The sequence below is a fragment of the Salmo trutta genome, chromosome 17 (assembly GCF_901001165.1).
Source record: "Salmo trutta chromosome 17, fSalTru1.1, whole genome shotgun sequence".
NCBI classification, from domain to species: domain Eukaryota; kingdom Metazoa; phylum Chordata; class Actinopteri; order Salmoniformes; family Salmonidae; genus Salmo; species Salmo trutta.
This window is the reverse complement of record NC_042973.1, coordinates 31,868,773-31,888,846: the sequence shown is the minus strand read 5'-3', so window position 1 is coordinate 31,888,846 and position 20,074 is coordinate 31,868,773. Positions and strand designations below refer to the sequence as shown.

Genomic DNA, 20,074 nt, shown 5'->3' with positions numbered 1-20,074 from the left:
GGCCAGACATAAGGCTGGAACAGAGCTATGGATGATCAGAAATGATCAGAACGTAAACGGTGTATAGGCCTAAAATGAGCTAACTCTCTAAAATGGCCCAACTTGCTATGTCAAAGTTGAAGCACAGTATATATATATATATATATTATTTCTTAAAGTGTTCAGGTGATGATATCAGATTGTTTAGATAGAGCTAATGTCAGACATGTTCACTAAGATAAACTGCTATCGCTAACCTTTTGTAGTGAACAATGTTCCTCTCAGACAACTCCAACAGTGAGATGCTAAAAGCTTTCATCGGACATACTTCACCACTACACTACTTAAACCACATATACCTTAAATATTTCTTACATACTTCCACGCAGTAAAACCATATAGTAAAGACAGCTGATGTCCTCTAGCCCTATTGTAGAAGGCACTCTGAAGTGGTTTAAAATATGCTGAACACACATACAGTATATATACACTACCGTGCAGAAGTTTGGGGTCACATAGAAATGTCCTTGCTTTTGAAAGAAAAACACATTTTTAGTCTATTAAAATAACATCAAATTGATCAGAAATACAGTGTATCAGAAATACATTGTTAATGTTGTAAATGACTATTGTAGCTGGAAACGGCTGATTTTTTATCGAATATCTACACAGGTATACAGAGGCCCATTACCAGCAACCATCACTCCTGTGTTCCAATGGCATGTTGTGTTAGCTAATCGAAGTTTATTATTTTGAAAGGCTAATTGATCATTAAAATACAATTTTGCAATTATGTTAGCACAGCTGAAAACGGTTGTGCTAATGAAAGAAGCAATAAAACTGGCATTATTTAGACTAGTTGAGTATCTGGAGCATCCGGATATGTGGGTTCAATTACAGGCTCAAAATGGCCAGAAACAAAGACCTTTCTTCGGAAACTCATCAGTCTATTCTTGTTCTGAGAAATGAAGGCTATGCCATGCGAGAAATTGCCAAGAAACTGAAGATCTGGTACAATGCTGTGTACTACTCCTTTCACAGAACAGTGCAAACTGTCTCTAACCAGAATAGAAATAGGAGTGGGAGGCCCCGGTGCACAACTGTATTTGGGGAGTTCCTCCCATTCTTCTCTGCAGGTCCTCTCAACCTCTGTCAGGTTGGATGGGGAGCGTTGCTGCACAACTATTTTCAGGTTTCTCCAGAGATGTTAGATCGGATTCAAGTCCGGGCTCTGTCTGGGCCATTCAAGGACATTCAGAGACTTGTCCAAAAGCCACTCCTGAGTTGTCTTGGCTGTGTGCTTAGGGTCGTTGTCCTGTTGGAAGGTGAACCTTCCCCCAAGTCTGAGGTCCTGAACACTCTGAAGCAGGTTTTTGTCAAGGATGTCTCTGTACTTTACAACATTCATCTTTGCCTCTATCCTGACTAGTCTCCCAATCCCTGCCACTGAAAAACATTCCCACAGCATGATGCTGCAAGCACAATACTTCAACGTATGGATGGTGCCAGGTTTCCTCCAGATGTGACACTTGGCATTCAGGCCAAAGAGTTCAATCTTGCTTTCATCAGACCAGATAATCTTGTTTCTTATGGTCTGAGAGACTTTAGGTGTCTTTCGGCAAACTCCAAGTGGGCTGTCATGTGCATTTTACTAAGTAGTGGCTTCTGTCTGGCCATTCTACAATAAAGGCCTGATTGGTGGAGTCCTGCCGAGATACTCCAATACTCTAGATTAGTCCAATGTCTGCCAGTCTCTGGTATTTATTTAGCTAATAACCAGATTGAAGCTCTATAAAACTGTCTGTGTTGGAATTCTAGTGAAGCTCCTGCTTCAAGTCAAGGGTGAGGACAGAGATAGATGGAGATGGTAGAAGAGAGATAAATCATGTTTTGTCTCCTTGTCTCCCTCCGCCTCTTCATTTGGCCGCTGTCTCCACCCCCCATGACACATGCCAGCAGTAACAACCTCTCATTAGACATACAGTATAATGGAATGCTTGTTTTACCCGGGAAGAGTTCATTACAGGGATACAATACGAAGATAATGCAAGTCTGCATATAATTTCAGACATATAATGTATTCTAAGGCTCTGTTAGTGTTTGTATTTGTTTTATGAGGATGTCCGTTCTTGTCATTACAATTATATGGTTAGATCATCCCTCTGGCTGCCATCTTTAGACAATCATACAGATGTGGCGATGGAGCACTAGGATTAAAGGTTTTGATTGGCGGAAAGCCATGCCCAATGAGAGTGTATTAGGCTCTCATAAAGTGAATTTAAGGTCTTTGGAGGAGCTGCATGCAGGGCTTAAGGTCTGTTCTTCTCTGGAGACTGGAGACAGTCTGTGATTGTAACACGATACAAAAGGAGATTTTCTAAGCTGATTATTATGAAAGTCAATTGAGTTCGACGGAAAATATCACCAGTGTTGGAAAATAACTGATCCTACACATGTGTGGTGAAATGTTCAGAGAAGAGTTGCAGGAGAGGAAAGAGGATGAGATGAGTGGAATGGAATGGAAGAGAGGAGAGAGATAGTGATAATATGAACCCTTACAGAAACTAAGATGGAATGTCAATGTCAGAGCTCTGAAGGATCCATATGGATGGCCTTGGAAGCTCTGATGACATTTCCAAAATAATTCAGACCTGTAAACGCAGTCCTGGAGGGCGTCCATTTGAGAGCATATTTTCACAGATATAAAGGGCAGATTCTATTGATCTCTATAGTATAGCACCTGTGAACCAGACATAAACTGGGTCCACATCCAGAGAAAACCAGTCCTCTCCTCCACCCTGTTCTCCTGGCTAGCAGATATTATGATAATATTGTGATTGTTATTAGCCCTGAGGAACTGAACTAAGACTTTAACCACATACCTCTCTCTCCCTGATCTGCCAAGGCCTGTACACGCTAAAGCATTCCCGCTATTCGCTGTGTGTGTGTAAGTCGGTGGGTATGTCGTTGGGTATAAATGCAGGCAGAGACCATGAGACACATTAAAGCGTAGATGTTTTTCATTCCATAATGATAGGATAAGCCAGCAGCCTTCTACAGCATGCTTTACCAGCCAGAACACGCTACAAATGAGAGAGCGAGGAAGAAGTTCAGGGTTGACTGTGGTAGTCTCTCTCTCACTCTCTCTCTCTTTCAATGACTCGGGTGAAATATGAATGTTTCCATTGGACACAAACTGGTTGAATCAACTTTGTTGGATTTGCAAAAAGTCATCAACCTGTAGTGTTTTAAAATAATTTTAAAAATAATTGCAAAGATTGAAATTAGGTTAAACTTCATCTGAAATACAATGTCTAAACCTGAGTAACAGGTTGTTACATCAAACTAATTTCAACGTAATCATCCAAAACTATGTATATGTTGAAAACATAACCACCTGGCCAAAAGGAACACCTACGTGAGAATGTTGTTCATTGACTACAGCTCAGAGTTCGACACCATAGTGCCCTCCAAGCTCATCACAAATATAAGAACCTTGGGACTGAACACCTTCCTCTGCAACTGGATCCTGGACCTCCTGAAGGGCCGCCCCCAGGCGGTAAGGGTAGGCAACAACACATCCGCCATGCTGACCCTCAGCACTGTGGATCCTCAGGGGTGTGTGCTTAGTCCGCTCCTGTACTCCCAGTTCACCCACGAATGAGTGGTCATGGACTACTCCGACACCAAGTTTTCAGACGGTGGTAGGACTGATCACCAACGACAATGAGACAGCCTATAGGGAGGAGGTCAGAGCCCTGGCAGTGTGGTGCCAGGACGACAACCTATTCCTTAACGTGAGCAAGACAAAGGAGGTTATTGTTGGACCTATCATCGTCAAACACACCAAAACAGTGGTGAAGAGGGCATCACCACTTGGTATGGAAACTGCTTGGCATCTGACCGCAAGGCGCTACAGAGGGTAGTGCATATGGCCCTGTACATCACTGGGGCTGAGCTTCCTGCCATCCAGGACCTCTATACCAGGTGGTGTCAGAGGAAGGGCCAAAAAATTGTCAGACTCCAGCCACACAAGTCATAGACTTTTCTCTCTGCTACCGCACGGCATGAGAGTCTTGTTTCTTATAGTCTGAGTGTCCTTTAGTTTTTTTGGGGAAAATTTCAAGGTGGCTGTCATGTGCCTTTTACTGAGGAGAGGCTTCCTTCTGGCCACTCTACCATAAAGGCCTAATTGGTGGAGTTCTACAGAGACGGTTGTTCTTCTGGAAGGTTCTCCCATCTCCACAGAGGAACTCTGGAGCTCTGTCAGAGAGACCATCAGGTTCTTGGTCACCTCCCTGACCAAGGATCTTCTCCCCTGATTGCTCAGTTTGGCCAGGCGGCTAGCTCTAGAAAGGGTTTTGGTGGTTCCAAACTTCTTTCATTTAAGAATGATGGAGGCCACTGTGTCCTTGGGGAACTTCAATGCTACAGAATTGCTTTGGTACCCTTCCCCTGTTCTTTTCCTCAACACAGTCCTGTCTCAGAGCTCTAAGGACAATTCCTTCAACCTCATGGCTTGGTTTTTGCTCTGACATGCACTGTCAACTGTGCGACCTTATATAGAGAGGTGTGTGCCTTTACAAATCATGTACAATCAATTAAATGTACCACAGGTGGACTCCAATCAAGTTGTAGAAGCATCTCAAGAACCATGAATGGAAACAGGATGCACCTGAGCTTAGTTTTGAGTCTCATAGCAAAGGGTTTGAATACTTATAAGGTATTTCAGTTTTATTTTATTTAATAAATTAGCAAAAATCTTTTTAAACCTGTTTTCACTTTTTGATTATGTGGTATTGTGTGTAGATTGATCAGGAAAAACATTAATTTAATCCATTTTAGAATAAGGCTGTAACATAACAAAATGTGGAAAAAGGGAAGGGGTCTGAATACTTTCCGAATGCACTGTACTAAACACACACACACCTATATTCAATATACGGAACAAAAATATAAACACAACATGTAAAGTGTTGATTTTTAATGATCTGAAAATAAAAGATCCCCGAAATATTCCATATGCACAAAAAGCTTATATCAAATCAAATCACATTTTATTTGTCACATGCGCCGAATACCATAGGAATAGACATTACTGTTAACCTGTTGGGGATAGGGGGCAGTATTTGCACGGCCAGATAAAAAACGTACCCGATTTAATCTGGTTACTACTCCTGCCCAGTAACTAGAATATGCATATAATTGTTTGATTTGGATAGAAAACACCCTAAAGTTTCTAAAACTGTTTGAATGGTGTCTGTGAGTATAACAGAACTCATTTGGCAGGCCAAAACCTGAGAAAATTCCAAACAGGAAGCGCTCTCTCTGACTATATCTTGGCCTTCTTGATCATCTCTAACCAAAACAGGGGATCTCTGGCATAACGTGACATTTTCTAACGCTCCCATAGGCTCTCAGAAGGCGCCAGAACGATGAATGGTGGCTTTGCAGGCCCTGGCTGAAAAACATTGGCGCATTTGGATAATGGTTGATCTGAGGACAATGAGACTGGAGGCACATGCACGAGCCGACACCATGTTTACTTTCTCTCTCTTTGAACGAAAACAACGACTCCCGGTCGGAATATTATCGCTTTTTTACGAGAAAAAAAGCATAAAAATTGATTTTAAACAGTGTTTGACATGCTTCGAAGTACGGTAATGGAATATTTAGAATTTTTTTGTCACGAAACGCGTCGGGCGCGTCACCCTTCTTTACCCTTCGGATAGTGTCTTGAACGCACGAACAAAACACCGCTATTTGGATATAACTATGGATTATTTGGAACCAAACCAACATTTGTTATTGAAGTAGAAGTCCTGGGAGTGCATTCTGACGAAGAACAGCAAAGGTAATCAAACTTTTCTAATAGTAAATCGGAGTTTGGTGAGTACCACACTTGGTGGGTGTCAAAATAGCTAGCCTGTGATGGCCGGGCTATCTACTCAGAATATTGCAAAATATGCTTTCACCGAAAAGCTATTTTAAAATCGGACATAGCGAGTGCATAAAGGAGTTGTGTATCTATAATTCTTAAAATAATTGTTTTGTTTTTTGTGAACGTTTATCGTGAGTAATTTAGTAAATTCACCGGAAGTGTTCGGTGGGAATGCTAGTCACATGCTAGTCACATGCTAATGTAAAAAGCTGGTTTTTGATATAAATATGAACTTGATTGAACAAAACATGCATGTATTGTATAACATAATGTCCTAGGATTGTCATCTGATGAAGATCATCAAAGGTTTAGTGCTGCATTTAGCTGTGGTTTGGGTTTATGTGACATTATATGCTAGCTTGAAAAATGGGTGTCTGATTATTTCTGGCTGGGTACTCTGCTGACATAATCTAATGTTTTGCTTTCGTTGTAAAGCCTTTTTGAAATCGGACAGTGTGGTTAGATTAACGAGAGTCTTGTCTTTAAAATGGTGTAAAATAGTCATATGTTTGAGAAATTGAAGTAATAGCATTTCTAAGGTATTTGAATATCGTGCCACGGGATTACACTGGCTGTTGAGTAGGGGTGACACAAGCGTTCCACTGGCCCAGAGAGGTTAAATGCTTAGTTACAAGACCTTATCCAACAATGCAGTTCAAGAAATAGAGTTAAAACTTATTTTGGATCGGTGTCCCGTCCATGGGATGGTTCAGCTAACATAGGCTAATGCGATTAGCATGAGGGTGTAAGTAACAAGAACATTTCTCAGGACATAGACATATCTGATATTGGCAGAAGGCTTAAATTCTTGTTAATCTAACTGCACTGTCCAATTTACATTAGCTATTACATTGAAATAATACTATGCTGTTGTTTGAGGAGAGTGCACAGTTTTGAACATGAAAAGTTATTACCAAACAAATTAGGCACATTTGGGCAGTCCTGATACAATATGTTGAACTGAAATGTAATGGTTCATTGGATCAGTCTAAAACTTTGCACATACACTGCTGCCATCTAGTGGCCAGGATCTAAATTGCACCTGGGCTGGGATAATACATTATGGCCTTTCTGTATTTCAAAGATGATGGTACAAAAAAATACAAATGAATGGTTGTTTTTTTCTTTAACCAGACTATTGTGATATATTATCCTACATTCCTTTCACATTTCCACAAACCTCAAATTGTTTCCTTTCAAATGGTACCAAGAATATGCATATCTTTGCTTCAGGGCCTGAGTTACAGGCAGTTAGATTTGGGTGTCATTTTAGGAGAAAATTTAAAAAAGGGGCGGATCCTTAAGAGACTACATAAACTAGAGTAAAAAAAATACTAAAAGTAATACAATAAAATAACAATAATGAGGCTATATACAGGAGGTACCGGTAGTGAGGCAATGTGCAGCGTTACATGTTTGTCGAGGTCATTTGTACATATAAAAGTGACTATGCATAGATAATTAACAGTGAGCAGCAGCAGTGTAAAAACAAAGGGTGGTGGGGTCAATGTAAAAAGTGTGGGTGGCCATTTGATTAATTGTTCAGCAGTCTTATGGCTTGGGGGTAGAAGCTGTTAAGGAGCCTTTTTGGTCCTATACTTGGCGCCCTGGTACTGCTTGCCATGAGTCATTGACAATTTTTTGGGCCTTCCTCTGACACCGCCTAGTATATAGGTCCTGGATGGCAGGAAAGCTTGGCTCCAGAGATGTACTGGGCCTTACGCACTACCCTCTGTAGTAGAGCAGTTGCCATACCAGGATGTCGAGCAGTTGCCATACCAGGCTGTGATGCAACCGGTCAGGATGCTCTCAGTGGTGCAGCTGTAGACTTTTTGAGGATCTGGGGACCCATGCCAAATCTTTTCAGTCTCCTCTTGGTGTGTTTGGACCATGATAGTTTGTTGGTGCTGTGGACACCAAGGAACTTGAAACTCTCGACCCGCTGCACTACAGCCCCATCGATGTTAATGGGGGCCTGTTCGGCCCGCCTTTTCCTGTAGTCCACAATCAGCTCCTTTGTCTTGCTCACATTGAGGTAGAGGTTGTTGTCCTTGCACCACACTGCCAGGTCTCTGACCTCCTCCCTACAGGCTGTCTCGTCTTTGTTGGTGATCAGGCCTGCCACGTTTGTGTCGTCAGCACACTTAACAATGGTGTTGGAGTTATTTTTTGCCACCCAGTCGCGGGTGAACAGGGAGTACAGGAGGGGACTAAGCACGCACCCCTGAGGTACAGCAGTGTTTAGGATCAGTGTGCCAGATGTGTTGGTGCCTACCCTTACCATCTGGGGGCTGCCCATCAGGAAGCCCAGGATCCAGTTGCAGAGGGAGGTGTTTAGTCCCAGGGTCCTTAGTTTAGTGATGAGCTTTGTGGGCACTATGGTGTTGAACGCTGAGCTGTAGTCAATGAACAACATTCTCACATAGGTGTTCCTTTTGGCCAGGTGGGAAATGGCAGTGTGAACTGCGATTGAGATTGCGTCATCTGTGGTGCGGTATGCAAATTGGATTGGATCTAGGGTTTCCGCGATGATGGTGTTGATGTGAGCCATGACCAGCCTTTCAAAGCACTTCATGGCTACCGCCGACAGTGCTACGGGGCGGTAATGATTTAGGCATGTTACCTTGGGCACAGGGACCATAGTGGTCTGCTTGTAGGTATTACAGACTCGGTCAGGGAAAGGTTGAAAATGTCAGTGAAGACACTTGCCAGTTGGACCATGCATGCTTTGAGTACACATCCTGGTAATTCCTCTGACCCCGGGTCTTTGTGAATGTTGACCTGTTTAAAAGGACTTGCACACATCGGCTACGGAGAGTGTGATCACGCAGTCATCTGGAACATATTGTGCTCTCATGCGTGCTTCAGTGTTGCTTGCCTCAAAGAGAGCATAAAAGGTATTTACCTCATCTGGTAGGCTTGCGTAACTTGGCAGCTCGTGGCTGTGTTACCCTTTGTAGTCTGTAATAGTTTGCAAGTCCTGCCACATCCAACGAGCATCAGAGCCGGTGTAGTAGGTTCCAATGTTAGTCCTGTATTGACGCTTTGCCTGTTTGATGGTTTCACCACATCTGACCACTTCCGTATTGAGCGAGTCACTGGTAATTCCTGCTTTAGTTTTTGCTGTAAGAAGGAATAAAAAGGATGGAATTATGGTCAGATTTGCCAAATGGAGGCCAAGGGAGAGCATTTTATGCGTCTCTGTGTGTGGAGTAAAGGTGGTTTAGAGTTTTTTTTCCTCTGGTTGCACATGTGACATGCTGGTAGAAATAGGTGAAATGGATTTGTTTGCCTGCATTAAAGTCCCCGGCCAATAGGAGCGCCATTTCTGGATGAGCACTTTCTTGTTTGCTTATGGCCTTATACAGCTGGTTGAGTGCGGTCTTAGTGCAAGCATCGGTTTGTGGTGGTAAATAGACGGCTAAGAAAAATATATAGATGAAAATTAGCTTTGTATATAACATTAGACATTACACACCAGCTGTTATTGACAAATAGACACACACCCCCGCCCCTTGCCTGCCGATGCACGGAAAACCCAACCAGCTCTATGTTATTTGCGTCGTCGTTCTGCCATGACTCGGTGAAAAATAACATAATAAATATATTTTCGGTCAAAAGAGACGGTAGCAACATTATGTACAAAATAAGTTAAAAACAACGTGAAAAAACAAACAAAATAGCACAGTTGGTTAGGAGCCTGTAAAAGTGCAGTCATCCCATCCGGTGCCACTATACACAGATATCTCTTATATACCCTACCGTAAAAAAAGTTTCAGAACAGCTACTCATTCAAGGGCTTTTCTTTATTTTTACTATTATCTACATTGTAGAATAATAGTGAAGACCTGACAACTATGACATAACACATATGGAATCGTGTAGTAACCAAAAAAGTGTTAAACAAATCAAAATATATTTTATATTTGAGTTTCTTCAAATAGCCAAACTTTGCCTTGATGACAGCTTTGCACACTGTTGGCATTCTCTCAGCCAGCTTCATGAGGTAGTCACCTGGAATGCATTTCAAGTGCAGTCACAAAAATCATCAAGCGATATGATGAAACTGGCTCTCATGAGGACCGCCACAGGAATGGAAGACCCAGAGTTACCTCTGCTGCAGAGGATATGTTCATTAGAGTTACCAGCCTCAGAATTTGCAGCCCAAATAAATGCTTCACAGAGTTCAAGTAACAGCCACATCTTAACATCAACTTTTCAGAGGAGACTGCGTGAATCAGGCCTTCATGGTCGAATTGCTGCAAAGAAACCACTACTAAAGGACACCATTAAGAAGAAGAGACTTGCTTGGGCCAAGAAACACGAGCAATGGACATTAGACCGGTGGAAATCTGTCCTTGGTCTGATGAGTCCAAATTTGAGATTATTGGTTCAAACCGCTAGGTGAACGGATGATTTCCGCATGAGTGGTTCCCACCATGAAGCATGGATGATAATAATAAGATGAGACATACTTTGGCCAAGAGACACGAGCAATGGACATTAGACCCGTGGAAATTTGTCCAAATTGGAGATTTTTGGTTCCAACCGACATATCTGTGATTTATTTAGATTTCAAGATACACTTAACCAGCATGGCTACCACAGCATTCTGCAGCGATACGCCATCCCATCTGGTTTGCTCTTTGTGGGACTATCATTTGTTATTCAACAAGACAATGACCCAACACACCTCCAGGCTGTGTAAGGGCTATTTTACCAAGAAGAAGAGCAATGCAGTGCTCCATCAGATGACCTGGTCTCCACAATACCCCTACCTCAACCAAATTGAGAAGGTTTGGGATGAGTCGGACCGCAGAGTGAAGGAAAAGCAGCCAACAAGTGCTCAGCATATGTGGGAACTCCTTCAAGACTGTTGGTAAAGCATTACAGGTTAAACTTGTTGACGGAATGCCAAGAGTGTGCAAAGCTGTCATCAAGGCAAAGGGTGGCGATTTGAAGAATCTCAAATATAACACTTTTTTTGGTTACTACATGATTCCATATGTGTTATTTCATAGTTTTGATGTCTTCACTATTATTCTACAATGTAGAACATAGTAAAAATAAAGAAAAACCTTTGAATGAGTAGGTGATCTAAAACTTTTGACTGGTAGTGTATATCTCTAAGATGTATATCTCTCACCTGCTGCGCATAACAGGTGCAAATGGTGCAAGCAGATAGTGGATTAGAGACTATATATAAGAGTATCAAAAACGAACAATTCAAATGTCACATACAAAAGGAAAGAGACAACAGTTTGGGCCACATTACAATATCAGAAGCAACAGATTATGTGACATTTAAATTGTCCATTTTGGATACTCTTATGCTATAGTCCTCGTTAATATGCATTGACTCCCCATTCGCCAGTCTCTAATCCCCTATCTGCTTGTACCTGTTGCGCCTGTTACGCACAGAAGGTTTGACTTAAGTACGTGTCTTCTTAATTTGTTTGTACAGCACTGATGAAGGTATGAGACCAAAACATACAGTATGCGCCGTTCCTTTTTTATATAGCACCTTTCACTTTTTGTATTATTTCAAGCATGGATTAAATTAATTATATTGTTTTTGCATCTTGGCCTCCTTGCGTTATACATTTTCATGGTTTTTAGTGTCAGTACTTTATATTATATTGTCTGTATTTCCCCAGGTTCTGATCTCAGAGGATGTGGGCCAGAGCAGTGTTGATGGAAAATTAGAAGGAAGTAGATGTTATTGCAGAGTACTGGATCAAAGAGCAAACTGTGTGGTGGCCCCCAAATAAATATGACAAAGTAATAAATGATTGGTCCACACACTCTCTTAAATGGAAGTCATTCCAGCTTCTGAGATAAAAACTGACATTGGGTAAATGGAAGATACATTATACTTGAAAATGCAATAAGTGAAAACTGCTGGTTGTTAAAAATGACTGTGCAATTGTTCGAAACCTCACCCCATCATTCAGAATCAAAACAGCAATGTGAAGATGTCAATCCCCAAAGCCAGTGAAGTGGAGATCCCCAAGAGAAACAGAAAGATAAGTACATTACAGTTATTTGTAATGGGTATGTTTAAACACACATTGACAGTTTGTGTAAATTCAATTTGCTTGGCATGGTTTTTATTCTGTGTCTTTTTTTATTCTGTATCTTTTTATTCTGTTGTGTTTAGAATCCCATGAGGAATGTACTCTCCCACCACCAGCAACTACCGCCTCCAAGTTACAGTGCGTAAGTATGGTAGCCTGCAATGCTGATTACTAATCAACCACTTGTCCCTAAACCCTAGCCACTGAACAACCGTCTTGCCTTTTGATTGACTAGGAGGACATTTTACCGCATTACTTTAACTGATCCTTTCAAATCTACAAGCGTGTGTGAAGGAAGCCTCAACCCAGACAGAATCACTCCATTTTTCACCATTGTTAGTGTTGTGAAACTGAGCTGACATCCATCTGGATCACCAGGCTAGGGGGTAGGGGCTTGGGAGGTTAACTCCCAAGCCCCTATTCTGTTGTAGAATTTTGGTTTAATGTTTGGTAATGTGTTTAGGTTTACTTTTTAAGTCTTCCACTTCAAAAAACCCATGACACATGTTTATAGAAAAAGGCTGGATGGTATTTTACACTTGCATTTATTTTCAAGCAAAGGTCTACCCAAGCCCCCATCAAAATTTGCCCTGAAGAACCAGAACCTGTGCCACTGCTACCAAGAAGCAAAAGGCTAAAACGCAGCACAAGCCACCAAGTAATGACGGTGAGGACCAATCTTCACAATTTAAGCCAACTCCTTACTCTTGACCATTTTGTCTCAGAAAGCTATTCTAATTTTAAAAACAATTGGTGTGATGTTGTCCAAACTTTTCTTACAGCATATTCTCTTTGTCTCTCACATGGCTTAACCCTGGAGCATGAGGGCTTGGTCTCCTTCTGACTTCTTAATTGTTGAATCCCCCTCACAAAATCGCTGCAAAGGATCAGACACTTTTCCTGTGACAGACGCAAGTATGAAACTCTCCATTTCAAATTGTGGTTGAAAGTTTGGTAAAATTAGATTGTGTTTAGTTTGCCTTACAAATTTGTGTAGAAAGATGCTGGACATTATGTTACACTTGCACAAGCCCCAACTAAAATCTGCTCCGACGCACCAGAAAGCCAGTGCCACTAAGAAGCAAAAGGCGAAAACCCCCTGCAAGCCACCAAGTATTGGTGGTGAGGGGAAATGGCAAACTAAAACACCACACAAGCCACCAAGTGTGGGGATAGAGAAATGGCAAACTAAAACGCAGCGCAAGCCACCAAGTGATTATAGTGAGAGGATCCATCACAACTTAAGCCAACTGCTTTTTCTCATTCTTGACTGATGTATTTGGGGAAGTTATTCTAATTTTACCAAGAATTGCCATGATGTCCAATATTTTATTGCAGAGAATTTGAGCTTTCATGCTCCAGGGATATGTCCTGTGGGAGACTCTGCTTCTGCTTCTTTGTCACGGTTGTCGTCGGTGATGGAGGACCAAAACGCAACAGGTATGTGTATGCTCATCTTGATGATTCTTTATTTTCAAAATGAATACCAAAATAACAAAACACGAGAACTAACTAACGAACGAACGAACGAACGAACGAACAACAACAACAACAACAACAACAACAACAACAACAACAACAACAACAACAACAACAACAACAACAACCAGTCTGGCAAAGCATAAGGCTCAACACAGAACAATCACCCACAAATAACAAACACAAACACACCCTAATATATGGGACTCTCAATCAAAGGCAGATAGACAACACCTGCCTTCAACTGAGAGTCCCAACCCCAATTAACCAAACATAGAAACAGACATACTAGACTAAACATAGAATACCAGAATACCTGAAAACCAAACAGTGCCCAAAAACCCCGGAATACTTAAACCAAATGCCCCTTCAACAAAACACACCACCCCGAACCACATAAAACGAATACCCTCTGCCACGTCCTGACCAAACTACAATACTAATTAACCCTTATACTGGCCAGGACGTGACACTCTTCAGATGAGAGATCCCCCTCACCAAAGCGTTGCAAAGGATCAGACCCTTTTCCTACACCAGAAGCAAGTATGACACATTTCTTTTTAAACCATTTTTAATGATATTGAAATTAAGCTGTTTATACTTGGAAGTGAACAAATGTAAAACTACTTTGTTTCAGACTTTCAAGAGGCATATATCTCCTTTGTGAGATCCGTGACCTCTTAAAGACAGTCACCCTAGTCCGGTTAAGGAATTTAACTTCAACCTGAACGAAACGGAGGAAGATTTACTAAAGATGGAAGAGCAGCTAATGGAGAACGATTTTTTTTAAATACATGGTGAGAAATTAAATATTTCATTGGTATGAATTGAATGACATATTGCCATGTAGTACTGTATGTTAAAATCCTGTACATGTGTAATGCATTAGTGTCCTTTTGTAAAATTACATTTATCTCATAATAAATGATCTGAAAGCTGGGGGGAAAGACATCCTGGACTGGGTGAAGAGAGTAATGCACTGGTAAACTGTTACATATTTGTTACACTTTTAAATTAGGTCATGGTGTGTCGCTTGTGAAGTACCTATTTTGTGTTCTAGACTGAAACCAGACAAATGGCCTCATGTCAATGATGAATATGAAAGGAAACAAAGGGAAGAGGGCCTTTGAGGACTCCAACCTTTGCAGCGTCATTGTAGGTACAGCGGAATCCAAATCATGACATTTTACAACATTTGAATATCTTCTCTAGATAATATTTGTTTTCCCCCTTTACAGCAGATGTGAGTCTTGGCGAATCAAAGACTACAGAGGCAGGAATACTACAGCTGATGTCAACCTGCCTGAAATATACACCCGACCGCAAGGGGGGCAGTGGGAAGGCCAATGAGTAAGGGGATGAAAATTAAAGGCATGAAAGCCTGTTCCGAAGCCTGTGACAAAAATCCATTTTGGGTCTTTTTTATTTATGTTTTTGCATTGTAAATCTATTTTGTGATGCAATACATTTTTTATTTCAACCATTCTTGACTTTGACACAGTTTTAACACGGACAAAGGTTTACCCAATGTTGTTCCAAGTTACTGCTCTAATTGTGTTACACAGAATGACAATAGCCAACAGTAGTATAAACCCTAAATCTGGAAGATACATTTTGCAGCATGAGTAGAAATGTATCGGGGTGCTTTTCAAGAGCATTCTGGTTGATACAGTTTGTTTTCCTATTCTTGACTCAGGCTATTATCCTTATTTAATGTAAAGAAGCCTACATCACAATGGCAACTACTTCTAAACATCTACTTAACACACTTCATGGATTGGTGTTAATCCCCGTTGAATTCATGGTGTGTTTTGGGTAAATCAGATCATAATGTGTTCTTAACCTCACACCTATATTTAAATGTAGTTGATTATTCCTCAAGTATAATAATCAACTTTTTACTGAAATAAAATAACTGTAGGCTGTCTTTTTCAGTGGGTGAATAAAGGTTGAAATCTCATTGATCAACATCTCAACTAAATATTACCCACATTTACACGTTCAAATGACATGGTATGCCCAGTGGGTTATTACTGTTATTGCTGTGGCGTTTATGATTGAACACATCAGCAAAGCCCAACACACAGCAAGGGTCTCTGTCAATATACCCGCCTATCATGCTCCACTAACCAAACAAACTCTACTCTCTCCCTCCATGTTGTTCTCCTTTCTCGCTTTTTCTCTCAATTTCTTCTCTCGCTCTTCTCTCTTTCCTTCCCTGCCTCCTGGCCTCATCTCTCTCTTCCTTCCTACCCTTCCTCTTATTTTTCCCTCACTTTTTCAATTATTCATGAACTTTCTACCTCGCATTTCATCCTCTCTTCATTCTCTTTCCTTCTCCATCTATATAATAAGGTAATTCAATTGGAGATTCTATCTTAACCAGCGTGGTGATGAGGGAAAATATTGCTGTTAAAGACAAGCCATAGCCAGGCACAGTGAGCCCTCATAGCAGGGTGCCATGTGGATATACCACGCTGTTCGTTCCTGTTCCATGCCTCTGCCCCTTACACATATACAATTTATTGACCATAAAAATTCCACACGTACTCTCAACCATGGCCGACACCTTTTTTACGTGGAATTATATGTGTTACTGTTCCTATAGAATTTAAAGAAACCGTGGAGCCAGAAGAGATGTGTTTACTACAGACTGTTATCTACAAAGTCAGAGCCTCATAATCCCTAAAATATACTATTTAAATAAGCAGACGAGACAACACACACACAATGGACACACACATGCAGACACACGCACCAGTGCATACACACCACTATACCCTCAGGAGTATTCCCCTCTCTTAACCCACCGGTATAACAGTAGAGAAAGCCACATTGTGGAATGCCAACCACTGTGGTCTGAGGAAAAAAACAATCCTCTTTTCAACAACAAGAAGAACAAACAAAAAAACACTCTAACATGAACCCAAGACAGTCAGGGAGAAAACACACACTTCACTAAACACACTTCACTATGCCATATCTGAGGTTAAAAACTCTGACATTGAGTCATCTTTATACTAATTGACAGTTTCTCACAGCAGAGACGGTGTAGGTCTTAGATAACAGTAGATAACGATACTCTACACACAGTATTAGTCAAAAGTTTGGACACACCTACTCATTGAAGGGTTTTTCTTTATTTTGACTATTTTCTACATTGTAGAATAATAGTGAAGACATCAAAACTATGAAATAACACATGGAATTATGTAGTACCTAAAAAAGTGTTAAACAAATAAAAACACATTTTATATTTGAGATTATCTAAAGTAGACTCCCTTTCCCTTGATGACAGCATTGCACACTCTTGGCATTCCCTCAACCAGCTTCATGAAGTAGTTACCTGGAATGCATTTCAAATAACAGGTGTGCCTTGTTAAAAGTTCATTTGTGGAATTTCTTTCCTTCTTAATGTGTTTGAGCCAATCAATTCTGTTGTGACAAGGTAGGGTTGGTATACAGAAGATAGCCCTATTTGGTAAAAGACCAAGTCCATATTATGACAAGAACAGCTCAAATAAGCAAAGAGAAACGACAGTCCATCATTACTTTAAGACATGAAGGTCAGTCAATGAGGAACATTTCAAGATTTTTTTAAGTTACTTCAAGTGCAGTCGCGAAAACCATCAAGCGCTATGATGAAACTGGCTCTCATGAGGACCGCCACAGGAAAGGAAGACACAGAGTTACCACTGCTGCAGAGGATAAGTTTATTAGAGTTACCAGCCTCAGAAATTGCAGCCCCAAAAAATACTTCACAACCAACACATCTCAACATCAACTGTTCAGAGTAGACTGCGTGAACCAGGCCTTCATGGTTGAATTGCTGCAAATAAACCACTACTAAAGGACACCAATTATAAGAAAATACTTGCTTGGGCCAAGAAACACGAGCAATGAACATTAGACCGGTGGACATTTCTCCTTTGGTCTGATGAGTCCAAATTTGAGATTTTTGGTTCCAACCGCTGTGTCTTTGTGAGATGCAGAGTAGGTGAAATGATGATCTCTGCATGTGTGGTTCCCACTGTGAAGCATGGAGGAGGAGGTGTGATGGTGTGGCGGTGCTCTGCTGGTGACACTGTCAGTGATTTATTTAGAATTCAAGGCAAACTTAACCATCATGGCTACCACAGCATTCTGCAGCAATACGCCATCCCATCTGGTTTGCGCTTAGTATGAATATCATTTATTTTTCAACAGGACAATGACCCAACACCTCCAGGCTGTGTAAGGGCTATTTGACCAAGAAGGAGAGCAATGCAGATGGAGTGCTGCATCAGATGACCTGGCCTCCACAATCACCCGACCTCAACCCAATTGAGAAGGTTTGGGATGAGTTGGACTGCAGAGTGAAGAAAAAGCAGCCAACAAGTGCTCAGCATGTGTGGGAACTCCTTCAAGACTGTTAAAAAAGCATTCCAGGTGAAACTGGTTGAGAGAATGCCAAGAGTGTGCAAAGTTGTCATCAAGGCAAAGGGTGGCTACTTTGAAGAATCTCAAATAAAAAATATATTTTGATTTGTTTAACAGTTTTTTGGTTACTACATGATTCCATATGTGTTATTTTATAGTGTTGATGTCTTCACTATTATTCTACAATGTAGAAAATAGTAAAAATAAAGAAAAGCCCTTGAATGAGTAGGTGTGTCAAAACCTTTGACTGTTACTGTATACGGGCACACATGAGCAATTGAGGAGAGCAATACCTTATTTCTGCAGGTTGCATCATGTTTTCCCACTCTCTATAATTTGTTCCAATCAATATACACTATTGATCGGCTCGTCCCAACGGCAAATGGATGTCATGGAGCAATTGGAAAATGACTCGGAAAGTTCAGGGGGTTGTGTAGAGGTGTCATATTTTCACTGACACACCTGTCTGATTCTCAATGTACTATAACGCAGCTGGAACAAGAATGTTCGTTTCCATAAAGCATGCTTTGACTAGTTAGAACTTTAGTGTACATTGCATGGATATGTCATTAATGCTGATGCTTAGCCAATGTCTATACTCACTCCAGTGCCTGATGCCTACCTTTATGGGAGAGTCGTATCCTGGGGTAGACACTCTGGGCTGAGTGTGCTGAGCTCCACAGGAAAACACACATCATCAGAAACACACTCCTCACGCACTCCATCCTGACACACATACTCACAATCAATCACACACAAACAAACACACACACACGGTCACTAAGCAGGGAGTAAGCCAATCCAGAGTGAATCAACACTTAAGTCCAAGGGAAGAGTAGGAAATATCCAACCGGGGGAGTCCAGGTTCAATGACAAGGGTCTGTTATATTGAATCAGATATGCAGTTTCATCCTCCAACTATCCTCTGTAGGAAAAGGCAGTAATCCAGTCTCTGACCACAGGTAACTCACAATCCACTGTGTCCTTCAACTGCACTCCTAAAGCCTGTACTGTTCTGTGTCAGTCTGTAGGGACTACTGCAGTCGTGTCACTCTTTATGAGGGAAGATCCTATACGACTACTATTTTCTGAATGAGAGGGTGTGAGGAATGCAGCTCTTCAAACCAACTGTTTCAGGCGAGGGAGAGAGCACTCCAGCTGTTACAGTCACGGCTGCATGACCACTGCTGTTCTCTGTCTGTCTGTCTGTCCGACTCTGTTTGTCTGTACAGTATCTCTTGTCCTTCTTGTCATAGGGATGTTGTATCTTCTTTCTGTCTGAGCAAATGAAGGAAAACGTATACTGCTGCTAATCCTTCCAAAGTGTTGATGTACGTTTTGTCCTTCTGTCTAAGGCAGAACTGCAGTATCCTCAGCTTGTTTTCTTTCAGGATCCAACGGAGGCGGTGTCTTTCTGCCTGCTAGCCTAGGAGACGCAGTAGAGGCAGAGAGGAAAGGGAGACTCGTGCCCGACGTGTGGTCTCTGCTCTGAGAGGGAGGAGATGGTCTCCCTCATGTTCTCTCTCTCTTTCTCGTGTTCTCTCTTCGCTCTCTCTCTCTCTCCTCACTGAACAGGCAGGGATTATCCAAACAACTGTGCTTACTAGTGTGAACTGCTTCCACTGCTCAGAACAGAGGATTCATACCAGAATGTGTGTGTGTCATTCATTCCTTCTCCTGCTCATGGCTGACTTTTGACCCCGGCTAATGAGAAGAAATATCTCTCTACCATTAACTACCCCCCCCCTCTCTGACAGCTGAAGTGCAGTCTGCTGTGTGTCTCTAAGGGTCAGCCTCTCCCCCACACACTCCAAGAAATACTGCCCTTCTCCAAGCCGCAGAGCACCACACAGCGCAGCCGTCCACCTTTCTCTTCCTCTCTTCCCTCTATCCCTGTCCTCCTCCACTCCTTACTCAATCCTCTACCACCCTTCTCCTGCAGCATTAACATGGACCAGAGACAAAGTTTATCCAGCCTTTTAAGTTTCTTCCTTTTATTTTCTCTCCCTTTCTTTTGTCCTCTATGTCCCGTATTTCTCACTCTTCATTTTCTTGATATAAAAAATTGTACTCTCACTTGCCACTTTCCTTCTCTTCTGCATTTGTATCTCTTGTATTTTCCCTTCCTCTCTCATTCCCTCCCTTTCTCTCTCCCTTCTCTCTCATCTGTCTGAGGCCC

At 41.6% G+C, this 20,074-nt stretch overlaps 1 protein-coding gene and 1 long non-coding RNA gene across 5 annotated transcripts in view; one reads left to right on the top strand and one right to left on the bottom strand.

Moving 5' to 3' along the window:
- The window catches only part of sema3e (sema domain, immunoglobulin domain (Ig), short basic domain, secreted, (semaphorin) 3E), a 52,324-nt gene extending 32,958 nt beyond the window's left edge, over positions 1-19,366 (bottom strand). For all 4 annotated transcript variants that reach the window (XM_029696508.1, XM_029696510.1, XM_029696512.1 and 1 more), the window contains exon 1: positions 18,518-19,366. In XM_029696508.1, coding sequence (XP_029552368.1) covers positions 18,518-18,632 — 115 coding nt within the window. In that variant the 5' untranslated portion in view covers positions 18,633-19,366. The remainder of the gene's footprint in view (positions 1-18,517) is intronic.
- LOC115152045 (uncharacterized) lies at positions 13,363-14,599 on the top strand. The gene is made up of 4 exons (XR_003867409.1): positions 13,363-13,437; positions 13,940-14,019; positions 14,114-14,273; positions 14,537-14,599. It is a non-coding gene; the product is annotated as an uncharacterized LOC115152045 (long non-coding RNA).
- Positions 19,367-20,074: the final 708 nt, after the last annotated feature.